The 12515-nt window shown below is 44.3% G+C and overlaps 2 protein-coding genes and 1 pseudogene across 10 annotated transcripts in view; 2 read left to right on the top strand and 1 right to left on the bottom strand.

The window, feature by feature from the left end:
• Positions 1 to 6300, bottom strand: part of ASH1L (ASH1 like histone lysine methyltransferase) — a 204849-nt gene extending 198549 nt beyond the window's left edge. For 3 of the 5 annotated variants that reach the window (XM_053604679.1, XM_053604684.1, XM_053604683.1), the window contains exon 1: positions 5684 to 5819. The gene's annotated coding sequence lies outside the window, so the exon portion shown is untranslated. The other 2 variants (XM_053604681.1, XM_053604680.1) reach the window with 2 other exon arrangements.
• DAP3 (death associated protein 3) overlaps positions 5498 to 12515 on the top strand; it is a 37584-nt gene continuing 30566 nt past the window's right edge. The window contains exon 1 of one of the 5 annotated variants that reach the window (XM_053604703.1): positions 5498 to 5527. Coding sequence is in view for 2 of the 5 variants with exons in the window: in XM_053604700.1 (XP_053460675.1) it covers positions 6866 to 6870 (5 nt within the window). In the remaining 3 variants the exon portion in view is untranslated. Of the gene's footprint in view, positions 5528 to 5677; positions 5811 to 6743; positions 6802 to 6849; positions 6871 to 12515 lie in introns of those variants that run through there. The other 4 variants (XM_053604702.1, XM_053604704.1, XM_053604700.1 and 1 more) reach the window with 4 other exon arrangements.
• LOC128596491 (uncharacterized) lies at positions 5829 to 6813 on the top strand (annotated as a pseudogene).

Below are 12515 nucleotides of genomic sequence, written 5' to 3'. Positions count from 1 at the left end.
AAGATGGCCGATTCTCCATTATTAAAGCATGGAGGAAGACTTAGAATAAAGCTTCAAGTAGAACTGCTAATACTGTAAAGACATAGTACCTAGAAAGATACTGGGAAGCTATGTTCTGTATTGCATTTCCAAACAACTCAAGAATAGGACATGACATTCTTCTTAGTAAAGTATCACAAGAATGGAGAAGCAAGAATCCAATGATGATCAAATATATACCCACATAAGAGAAAAATTCAAATCAATTCAAGTGGGGGGGAGGAAAAACGAGGGAATGGGAAGAAGGGAGGAGTGAGGTGGATGGGGGTTACAGTGTATGGCACACCTCTTGGGGCGGGACACAACTATAAGAGGGACTTTACTTAAGAAATGCAGGGCGGCGCCTGTGGCTCAAGGAGTAGGGCCCCGGTCCCATATGCCAGAGGTGGCGGGTTCAAACCTAGCCCCGGCCAAAAACCACAAAAAAAAAAAAAAAAAAAAAGAAATGCAAACAGTGTAACCTAATTCTTTGTACCATCAATGAACCTGAACCAATTAATTTTTAAAAAAAAGGAATTACAAGAGTTTTCCTGTGAAATAGATAATGTGCGCTTAAAGATCAGTGTCTGGCACATCATAATTACTTAATAATGAAAAAAATAAGACTAGGATATGAAAATCCTTTTCCATTCTTTTTTGTTTGTTTGTTTGTTTTGTTTTATTTTTATTTTTTGGCAGGGGCCAGGTTTGAAACCACCACCTCTGGTATATGGGGCCAGAGCCCTAGTTCTTTGAGCCACAGGCGCCACCTTTTTTTTTTTCTTTTTGCAGTTTTTGGCCAATTCGGGTTTGAACCCACCACCTCCGGCATATGGAGCGGTGCCCTACTCCTTTGAGCCACAGGTGCCCGCCCACCTTTTCCATTCTTGATCCTGAAAGATTCTGAATCATTTTTTGTAGTTGCTACTATCATTTTTTTAATTGTTACGTATCTGACACATACATGTACATGTACAAATATACACATTAAAACACACATACATGGCATATATAATATGAAGAAAACCTACCATGACCCTATTGTCTGTTAAAAATTAGAGAAAATATTAAACTTTTCATAAATTTATGTTAACATTCTTCTTTTTTTTTTTTTGTAGAGACAGAGTCTCACTGTACCACCCTCTGGTAGAGTGCCGTGGCGTCACACGGCTCACAGCAACCTCTAACTCTTGGGTTTACGAGATTCTCTTGCCTCAGCCTCCCAAGCAGCTGGGACTACAGGCACCCACCTCAACGCCCGGCTATTTATTTTTTTGTTGTTGTTGCAGTTTGGCCGGGGCTGGGTTTGAACCCACCACCCTCGGCATATGGGGCCGGCGCCCTACTCACTGAGCCACAGGCGCCGCCCTATGTTAACATTCTTATACAGGGACCATGCCAATACAGAGAAGAGACAATCAGACCATTTGCATAATTATCTTTCTATTTTATCATACAAAATCCTATAATCTGTCCTATTAAAACACCTTTCTAAATTTACTGCTCTTTTAAAAATGCAGTAATTTTTTTTTTTTTTTTTTTAGATAAAGAGTTTCACTTTGTCACCCTCTGCAGAGTGCTGTGATATCACAGCTCACAGCAACCTCAAACTCTTGGGCTCACGTAATTCTCTTGCCTCAGCCTCCCGAGTAGCTGGGACTACAGGCTTCCACAAAAACACCTGGCTATTTTTAGGGACAGTGTCTAGATCTTGCTCAGACTGGTCTGGAACTCTTGAGCTCAAGCAATCCACTGGCCTCCACCTCCAAGAGTGCTAGGATTTACAGCATGAACCACCTTGCCCGGCCCAGTAATTATTTTTAATTTCCAGTACTAGATTCACGAATAGCCTGTCAAATAGCTACCAGATTTTTACCCTACAAGGGTTTGCTAGATGTATGGATATCCCCCAAATGACATTAAGACCTTTTTATTTATTTATTTATTTTTGGCCGGGGCTGGGTTTGAACCCGCCACCTCCGGCATATGGGACCGGCACCCTACTCCTTGAGCCACAGGCACCGCCAAGACCTTTTTATATAAACCCACTATAGAAATATATCCCAAGACAAAAAAAGATGTCTGTCTCCTTTTCGAGCCAATATTTCCTTTATCCAAAAACATCAGATGCTACTAAAACATATTTTTTAACTACAAAGTTGCATACAGTGTCAATACTTTATACTCATTCCTAAGAATAAACAATGACAAAAACCCTTACCAATTAATTAAATTTCAACTACTAGGAATATGCTTTCTCTCCTTGTCCTTTTGACAGTTGCCCCATCATATAATTCATAGATTCAACTAGATTAGAGTCTCTTCAAAGACAAAGTCCATATATTATTAATCCACTGTTCATCACTGTGTCCCCTACACAGAATTTAGCGATTTTTTTTTTTTTTTTTTGTAGAGACAGAGTTTCACTTTCTGGCCCTTGGTAGAGTGCCATGGCATCATACAGCTCACAGCAACCTCCAACTCCTGGGCTTAAGCAATTCTCTTGCCTCAGCCTCCCGAGTAGCTGGGACTACAGGCGCCTGCCACAACACCCGGCTATTTTTTGGTTACAGTTCAGCCGGGGCAGGGTTTGAACCCGCCACCCTCGGTATATGGGGCCGGCGCCTTACCGACTGAGCCACAGGTGCCGCCCAGAGATTGTTACAACTAAGCTAAACTCAAAGAAATGAGCTTTGAACTACTTCAGTCCTAAAGCAAAACTCGAGAGTGAGAATAAAAAGATCCTAAAAAAAGAATAAAGCCATAGATACTCATGCTACATTATATTCCTTTATCACCTAACTCGCTACAGAAAGAAGTTTGGGAAGAATAAAAAAAAAAATAAATGAAAAACCTGATCCTAAAGCTCTCCTGTCAAAACGCTCAAATACCTCCATAGAATCTTTAAACTTAAACTCATATCAACATCTCCACCCCATAAACAAAACTTAAAAAAAAAAAGACTTTCAAGTGAGACTTAATATAAATGGATTCTATTTCATTACAGTTTAAGTTCCTGAAATTGTAGGCATAAATCATATGATGGTGCTTATATTCATTTTCTAACCATGAGGACCCAGTGTCTTTCATCAGAATCTCAGAAGGCTAAGTGACTCCCCCAAAACTTTGAAGGACCACTAATCTAGCATCTCCAAGAAAAATTTTCCATAGGAATACACTTAAGTTGGCTTAACTCATGCATTCTTCCTTCATATTCATACAGGGGATCTTTACTATAAAATTAGTCTTTCTAAGAATTCCTTTAGCCCAGCCAAGAAGTTCCAATATCCACAGATACATATATCAACAACTCCCAAATCCCAAAAAGTTTACTCATAAATGCCTCCCCTAAAAAAAAAAAAAAAAAAAGACTAGCCACTCTGTTAAATTCTTAAATACTGTTGTATCCTTCCATAATAAATTCTCTGAAAGACCTAAATTTCCTCCAAACTCAAAAAAATTTTAATGAAAGGTTTTCTGGTTTTAATTCCACATTGACTTATCTGCCTCATTCAACTTAATACACGTTACTATCAAAACAATTACCCTCATATACACCCAGGATATTTACAAGGACATTCTGATTATTCTCAAAGCAGGGACCATTTATTGAATGGCAGACAATAACTTTGTTAAATGAATGAAAAAGGATCCTTCCTCCACTAGATATAAAATTATGCCAATGGGACCTGTGCAGCTGCTCTGGTACAGGTTAAGCTGTGAAAGCATTCCCTTCCTCTCCAAGTGTCAGAAAGGTGCTGTTTCCTCCATAACACAACATAATATAGTTATGGATATTTATTTTATACGTTACACTGACCAAGGACAATCTATGTTCCGTATATAGTCTGACACAATTGGTCTCTTCCAAATATAATCCAATCAAAAATAGATCTGCCATTCAATCCTGTAATCCCTCTACTGGGCATATACCCAGAAGACCAAAAAGCACATTATAACAAAGATATTTGTACCAGAATGTTTATTGCAGCTCAATTCATAATTGCTAAGTCATGGAAGAAGCCCAAGTGCCCATCGATCCACGAATGGATTAATAAATTGTGGTACATGTACACCATGGAATATTATGCAGCCTTAAAGAAAGATGGAGACTTTACCTCTTTCATGTTTACATGGATGGAGCTGGAACATATTCTTCTTAGTAAAGTATCTCAAGAATGGAAGAAAAAGTACCCAATGTACTCAGCCCTACTATGAGACTAATTTAGGGTTTGCACATGAAAGCTATAACCCAGTTACAACCTAAGAATAGGGGGAAGGGGGAAAGGGAGGGGAGGGAGGGGGGAGGTGGTTAGAGGGAAGGGGATTGGTGGGATTACACCAGCAGTGCATCTTACAAGGGTATATGTGAAACTTGGTAAACGGTCTGTAAAGCTAGTGAATGATGCCCCATGATCATATCAATGTACACAGCTATGATATAATAAAAAAAATAAAATAAAATAAATAAAATAAAAAAAAACAAATATAATCCAATCAGTAATATGTGCCCCTATCTTTCCAAAATACTCAGATTTGCCAACAAAGACCTCCTGATGCACAAGGGGATGGTGAATATGCTACTGTATCCGTCAAAATATTTGTCTTCAATTTAACATGTGACCTTGAAAAAGTTATCTCTGTACTGCCTCTATTACCTATTTTGTAAAATGGGAAAAAATATCCTACCATTTTCATGGAGATTTTTAAGAGCACGAAGAAACTGAAAGAGCATTCTTATTTTATTATAAAGTGTATATAAACCCATTTCAATAGAAAAGACCACCCGTTCTTTATAGCCTTGTAGCAATCACTCCGTTAAAGATGTCCTGGACCATCAATCACTTTTACACAATTCACTCTATTCAAAGGCACAAACTATTCTTAAGATTACAACGGGCCCTGCCAAGTTTCTTCCCTGCCAAACCCCACACATACATGCTATATACCATAATGCCATTAATGCTCTTTACCCACAAATAACTAGGTACTTTCAATCCCTAAAATAGCAACCTCATTCCCAAGGGAGCATTCAAACATTTATTTTAAAAAATAAGCTGACTTAGAAGGGGAACTCCATTACACGTATACAAATACAAGCAAACTCTTCTGAAACACTTTCCATCCTTGCATACACACACAAACACAGCCTCCTCACACCAACAAACCATCTGTCCCCTAGACCAAAAACATGTCTTTTTCCATGTACAAACTAACCAGTTACATTTATTAAACTTGTAACACAGAAGTCATTCTGTCGTTCCTACACACAGTCAATGTGTCAGGGGACACCACAGGCCTTATCAAGCAGGTAAACAGTTCCCTTGCCACTCTCATCCCTTAAGTACACGGACTGGACCGTGGGGTGGGCTTCAACCATGCCCACACAAGTAGCCTGTCAGGGCCGCCGCGGGCTCCGCCTCCACTCGCCGACTTCCCAGCCCCCTCCCCCAAGCTGAGAGTCGGCCTGTCAGGGACATCCCTTCACCCCGCCCGGAGGGACTTCCCGGTAAGCTCTGAATCCCGGTCCTTAGTTCCCCTCCCCCATCCTTACCGCCGATCTCCCGGAGGTCCAGGTCCGGGAGATGACAGCAGCTCTCGGGAAGTGAGCACGGGCGCGCTGGGAGTGCTTAGGCCTCAGGCCTGCCCACAGCGTCCCACTCACCGTGTCGGAAGCCGAGCAGGGAGCGACGAGAGTGCAGGGAAGTAGGGGAGAGGGGGTGGCCGCCAGGCTCCTCCGCTTCCCTTGGTCCACAGTGGATCCCTCCCGCCTGTCAGGAGACGTCCAGCGGGTAAGCGGACTGGCGGAAATGCGAGAGAGGAGAAGGGAAAGGCGTAGGGCTAAAGGAGGGCGCGGAGGGGAGGCGGGTCCCGCAACCCAGACCGGGATCGTCTCCCCCTCCGCAAAGCGAACCCAAAATGGCGGCGGGAGCCGCGGCAGAGCGGCGGCGGCGGCGGCTCCTCGGGAGGGAGGGAGCGAAGGGCGCCTCGTGCCCCCACCTCCCACTCCTCCCTCTCCGCTTACTCCGCCTCGGCGCCCCCCTCCCGCCCGACCTGGCCGCGGAGCGCGCCGCCCGCTCGCGTGCGCTTCTGGGCTCGGCGGTGGCTGCTCCCACCAACCTCCACCTTCCGCCGCCCGCTCCCGCGCGTAAGCCAGCCCGTCAGCTCGCGCTCGGGGATACCTTCTCTTGAGGCCCCCTCTCCCCTCGGCCCCTGTCAGGCGGCTCGGGCACAGGCCCTCAGGCGTACCTCCAGCGGCGCGAGCCCGAGCCTCCTCCTCCTCTTCTTTCCTCCCCCCCTTCCCCGCCCCCACGGCCACCAACCGCCGCCACGGCCGCCGCCGCCGCCGCCGCCTCCGCCTCCTCCACCAGTTCCCCCGCCTCCAGCCTTTGCGCGTGCGCCTCCCACAATCCCCCCCGCGGGACTGTTCCATTCCCTTCGGCTGCAGAGGAAGGGAGAAGAGGCCAGGCAGAAGCGGGCAGAGCTTGCCCTTCTGATTGTACCTACTAGAGTGCAGAGCAGACGCCTACAACAGCCTACCTCCCTGGGCGTCTCGCTGCGGCACTGAGGCTCGTCTCCTTGCTCGTCCTCCGCCAGGCCGCGGGAAGCAGTCAAGGGCTGCCGGCGCCCCTCCACTGGCCGGTGGTTGGAGGCCGCGGCGGCTGCGCGCTGCGCTCTTCCTGCCGCACTACCGCTCTCTCTTTGCCGTTGCGGAACGGGCCCTTTGGAGTCTCCTCTGCCGGGGTCTGCGGGTCACCACAGAAAACTAGCGGCGACTCAACGGTGAGGAAACGGAGTTGTACGGGGGTTGAACCTATGAGGGAGAGGAACCGTATTCCGAGCCTCCATGAGGTGGGTAGGTGCGAGCCCAGAGGAAGCTCCACCGGCGCCTCTCCTGAGGGGCTTCCTCTGGGCGCTCAGTCCGAAGCCTGGGACCCGCGGAAGGACCGGCGTGTGCTCTGCTCCTTGTTGGTAGCCAGGCTCAGATTTCTCGAATTTCATCCCACTGTACACAGTAGTATTTTTTTGCCCTTTACGCACACCTCAGGATGATGGATGCATCTTTAACCTCTTCAGACAGCTAATGTCAGAGGATGAAGAAACCGCGTATATCTAATTCAGTTCTGGATTCGGCCTCTCTTGTTTTGTATGTCGTTCAGCAGGTTATTTTTCTTAGTTCCTTTTCAAAAACTACATTAAAATTAGTCAACTTCAAATATGTCTCCAGGGTTGATATATGAAATAATAAGATATGTAAGGTAGAATTAGCTCCTAGGCATAGGGAAAGTGTAGAATATTATTATGTTATCGTTTATAGTAGTTTATAAGGTTTGTGGGTGTAATTGGTAGTTTGTATTCTAGCCTTCCATATCGTTAATAAAACAATGCTAATCTAGGTCTGTCAGGTTCCTGTGACTACTAAATAACTTGTTTCCTCAAAGCTCTTAACGGACATTTGATGATTCAATTCAGAAGAACTACGGACTATTAAAATCCACAGATTCCAAACTTTATCTTATTGAGTAGTTGTTTTTTTTTCGAGACAGTCGCACTGTGTCGCCCTCTGTAGAGTGCTATGGCGTCGCAGTTCACAGCAACCTCAAGTCTTGGGCTTTAGCGATTCTCTTCCCTCAGCCTCCCAAGTAGCTGGGACTACAGGCGCCCGCCACAACGCCCGGCCTTTTTGTTGCTGTTGTTGCAGTTACCGTTGTTTAGCAGGCCCGGGCCGGATTTGAACCCACTAGCCTCGTTGTATGTGGCTGGCGCCATAACCACTGTGCTACAGCCGCCGAGCCTAATTGAGTAGTTTTTACTTTAACCCAAAGGGTAAAGCAGAGTAAACAGAGGGAAGGATCTACCTGGGTTTTCTTTTCTGTCACATTTGTGGACTCCCTGGGATCCAGAAAATAATTTGAAAATCACTGTACTGTTATACAGGGTGTCCCAAAAATCACCCCTAAAATCGCTATACTTGGGGAAATGGGAAATCTACCTAAATGTCACTTTATTTACAAAACATTAATTGTACAAAATATTCTCTATGTGTTGACCACCTCTTTGTAAGATTTCTTATTGAATATTTTGTAAATAAAGTGACATTTGGCTATAATTTCCCATTTTCTTTTTTTTTTTTTTTTTAACATTTTATTTTTCCTTTGCAGTTTTTGGCTGGGGCTGGGTTTGAACCCGCCACTTCAGGCATATGGGGCTGGCGCCCTACTCTTTGAGCCACAGGCGTCGCCCCCCATTTTCTTATGTATGGTGACTATAGGGGTGACTTTTGGGACACCCTGTAGATCTAAAAAGCTCATTCAAGCTCTAAAATTCAAGTAGATGGTTCTAAATTTCCTGCTTAGAATATATAGGTAAGGTTTAATTGCTCATTTTGTTTTTTAAACAGCAAAGAGGAAATCAGCCTTAATTACCCCATATATTTACTTTTCCTAACCAAATCCCAACATTTTCATGGAGCCCACTTAGGTTTACACTCATCTTTTTCTAATTGCTTCATATATGCCAGGGTGTTATGCTAACAGCAACTTGTTTTTATTTAAGGGCAGGGACTATGTCCTTACATTTCATTCACATGCTTTCATAGTCTAATGCAAAGCAAGTCACGGAAATATTGAATGTTGGAGTCTTACAGAAAAGAAATAGAATTAAGTTAATATTTGTGGAATATTGTGCCAGGAGAACACGAATTCCTGCTTAATCTGTATAGTAAACAATACTTTGAGATGGATAATCATATCCTCATTTACAGAAGAGAACCACAGAAGTCCTGTGACTTGATCTTTATATTCTAGTTTGCCTGTGTCTTAAAAACCTAAATTTTGGGCGGCGCCTGTGGCTCAGTGAGTAGGGCGCCGGCCCCATATGCCGAGGGTGGCGGGTTCAAACCCGGCCCCGGCCAAACTGCAACAACAACAAAAAAAAAAAAAATAGCCGGGCGTTGTGGCGGGTGCCTGTAGTCCCAGCTACTCGGGAGGCTGAGGCAAGAGAATCGCGTAAGCCCGAGAGTTAGAGGTTGCTGTGAGCCGTGTGACGCCACGGTACTCTACGAAGGGCGGTACAGTGAGACTCTGTCTCTACAAAAAAAAAAAAAACCTAACTTTTTTCAGTATACCACATTGCCTTCATAGTGAAATTTCTCATCAGTAGCGTGGTTGTCTGTGCTTTAGAGAGAAAATACTTTTACAGGAATTTCTCTACACCAGTATGTAAAGGAAGTTACTTATGGCCTCTGTGTTCAACAGGTTGCTATTAGTAACTACACTGATTAATGAATTGTCATGTAAGTATAGGCAAATTCTGTTCTTTTGTGTATGCTCTACAGCCGAAACTAAAATGTTAAGTGTTCAATAAAATAACCTCACTGAATAAATGAAACCTGAATTATTTGACCAACACAGGTATGATAAACAGAATATTGGTTTCCCCAGAGATATCCATGTCCTAATCCCTTGGACCTGTGAATATGTTATGTTTCATGAGGAGAGAAATAAGGATGCAGATGGAATTAAGGTTGCTAATCACCTGACTTGATATAGGGAAGTTGTCCTATATTATTCAGCAAGGCTTTTGGTAATAACAAGCATACTTACAGATGGAAGAGGGTCACAGAAGAGTCAAGCGTCAAGAGTAATGCAATGTGAGAAAAACTCCAACCAGCCATTGCAAATTTTAAAGATGAATGGGAGCCAAGTAACTGTTTTTCAACTTTTTTATTTCACAGCATACTTGAACCTGTAAGTTAAACTTCCACAGCACACTTAAATTATGTTGATTTAAAAAAAAAAAAAAGAATATACTGGCTTGGCGCCTCTGGCTCAGCGGCTAGAGTACAAACACACACACACACACATACACACACACACACACACACCTACCTGCGGGGGGTGGGGTGGGGGGTTGAAACCGGCCCAGGGCCTGCCAAACAGCAATAACAACTATAACAAAAAATAGCTGGGTGTTGTGGTGGGTGCCTGTAGTCCTAGCTACTTGGGAGGCTAAGGCAAGAGAATTGCTTGAGCCTAGGAGTTTGAGGTTGCTATGAGCTATGTTACCACGGCACTCTATCAAGGATGACAAAGTGAGACTTTGTTTCAAAAAAAAATATATACTTACTGTGCTTTGAACTTCTTTTGAAAATAATTTAATGATCTTTAAAAATTTTCAGAGCACACCAGTTGAAAATCACTGCTCTAGAAGATGGGAAAGGCAAGAAAAGAGTCTCTATCCAAGAGTCTCCCAACAGAAATGCAACCCCACTGACACTTCTATTTCTGATTTCTGAACTACAGAACTATAAGATGATAGATTTTTGTTGTTTTACACCATGTTTGTGATAATTTGTTATAGCATCAATAGGAAACTAATAACCTAAGAGGAGCCAAATTACGGCTAACCTCCAAAGTAGTCTGCCTTGGATTGTAGTTTTATGGTTTAATTTAAATAAGGGTGTGGTTTTGACTCAATTTTGCCTTCAAGCAAAGTGATTGACACTCCACAAAGCTGTCTAAGATGTCCAGTATTTCTTTACTGCTCTGTTTCTCCTGGCATCCATTCTTAAGTGGTAAATAGGCAGCTGGACTCTTACATTGCTGTACTGTGCCAGTTTACCTGAGCTGCCCTCATAATTTTCCCACAGAATAGAAGTAATTACACACATGTTGCTTCTTTGCTGGGATGTTGCCTAAATGCATTATCAACAGGGAAAGCTAGTATCTGTAATTCCAGTACTCCAGGAGGCTGAGGTGGGTGGATTGCTTGAACCGAGGAAGAGTTCAAGACCAGACTGAACAAGAGCAAGACCTCCTCTTTACTAAAAATAGAAAGACTAGTTAGGCATCATGGTAAGTGCCTGTAGTTCCAGCAGGCTGAGACAGGAGGATCACTAATGCCCAAGAGATTGAGATTGCTATGAGGTAGTCTGAAACTGTGGCACTCTAGCCTGGGGGATATAGTGAGACTCTGTCTCAAAAGGGGAGGGGAGCTCTTTGATATAAACTTTTCCTCCCACATACCAGTCAGTCTTTCTTGGGGAGTCTCAAATAGAATGTGAAAAGCTCAGCCAGGTGGCTCATTTTTTTTTTTTTTTTGTAGAGACAGTCTCACTGTACCGCCCTCGGGTAGCGTGCTGTGGCGTCACGCGGCTCACAGCAACCTCTAACTCTTGGGCTTACGCGATTCTCTTGCCTCAGCCTCCCGAGCAGCTGGGACTACAGGCGCCCGCCACAACGCCCGGCTATTTTTTTGTTGCAGTTTGGCCGGGGCTGGGTTTGAACCTGCCACCCTCGGCATATGGGGCCGGTGCCCTACTCACTGAGCCACAGGCGCCGCCCAAGGTGGCTCATTTTTGTAATCCTAGTACTCTGGGAGGCTGAGGCTGGTGAATTGCTTGAGCTTAGGAGTTTGAGACCAGACTGAGCTAGAGCAAGACCCCATCTCTAAAAATAGCCCCGTTTTGTGGTGGATGCCTGTAGTCCCAGCTACTTGGGAGGCTGAGGCAAGAGGCTCACTTGAGCCCAAGAGTTTGAGGTTGCTGTGAGCTATGACACTACAGCACTCTACACGGGTGACAAAGTGAGACTCCAAAGTGAAAGGGGCCAGGTATGGTGGCTTATATCTATAATCTTAGCACTTTCAAAGGACAAGACGGGAAGATTGCTTGAGGTCGAGAGTTTCAGACCAGCCTGGGCAACATAGTGAGACTCTCATCTCTACAAAAAATAGAAAAATTAGTCAGATATGCTGTAATCCCAGCTACTTGGGAGGTTGAGGCAGGATTGCTTGAGCCTAAAAGTTTGAGGTTATAGTGAACTATGATCACACCACTACCCTCATGCCTAGGCAAGAAAGACAGTTTCCAAAAAAAAAAAAAAAAGAAGAAGAAGAATATAAAAGGATTCAGCAATAATTGAGTTCTTCACGGAGGAGTGCCAGGCCAAGGAGGTCACAGCCTAGAATATAGAGGTACTCCTGTGGCATCTCACCTTGGAATTTTTTTCTTGCTTTTTTTTTTTTCGAGGCATAGCCTCACTTTGTTGCCCTTGGTAGAGTGCTATGGCGTCATAGCTCACAGCAACTTCAAACTCTTGGGGCTCAAGCTATTCTCTTGCCTCAGCCTTCCAAGTAGCTGGGACTACAGACACCCACCACAATACCTGGCTATTTTTAGAGATGGGTTCAGACTGGTCTCAAACTCATGAGCACAGACCATCCACCCACCTTAGCCTCCTAGAGCTCTAGGATTATAGGTGTGAGCCCCCACCCCACTCCCTTTTTTTTTATTTTTTTGAGACAGTCTCTCTTTGTCACCCTTGGTAGAGTGCTGTGGGCTTACACCAACCTCAAACTTTTGGGCTCAAGTAATTCTCTTGCCTCATCCTCCCAAGTAGCTGGGTCCATAGGCACCACTACAAGCCCTGCTATTTTTTTTTAGAGTGGAGGTCTCACTCTGGCTCAGGCTGGTCTTAAACCTGTGAGCTCTAGCA

This window comes from Nycticebus coucang, chromosome 10, assembly GCF_027406575.1.
Source record: "Nycticebus coucang isolate mNycCou1 chromosome 10, mNycCou1.pri, whole genome shotgun sequence".
Taxonomy (NCBI): Eukaryota; Metazoa; Chordata; class Mammalia; order Primates; family Lorisidae; genus Nycticebus; species Nycticebus coucang.
This window is presented reverse-complemented; position numbering and strand designations above follow the sequence as displayed.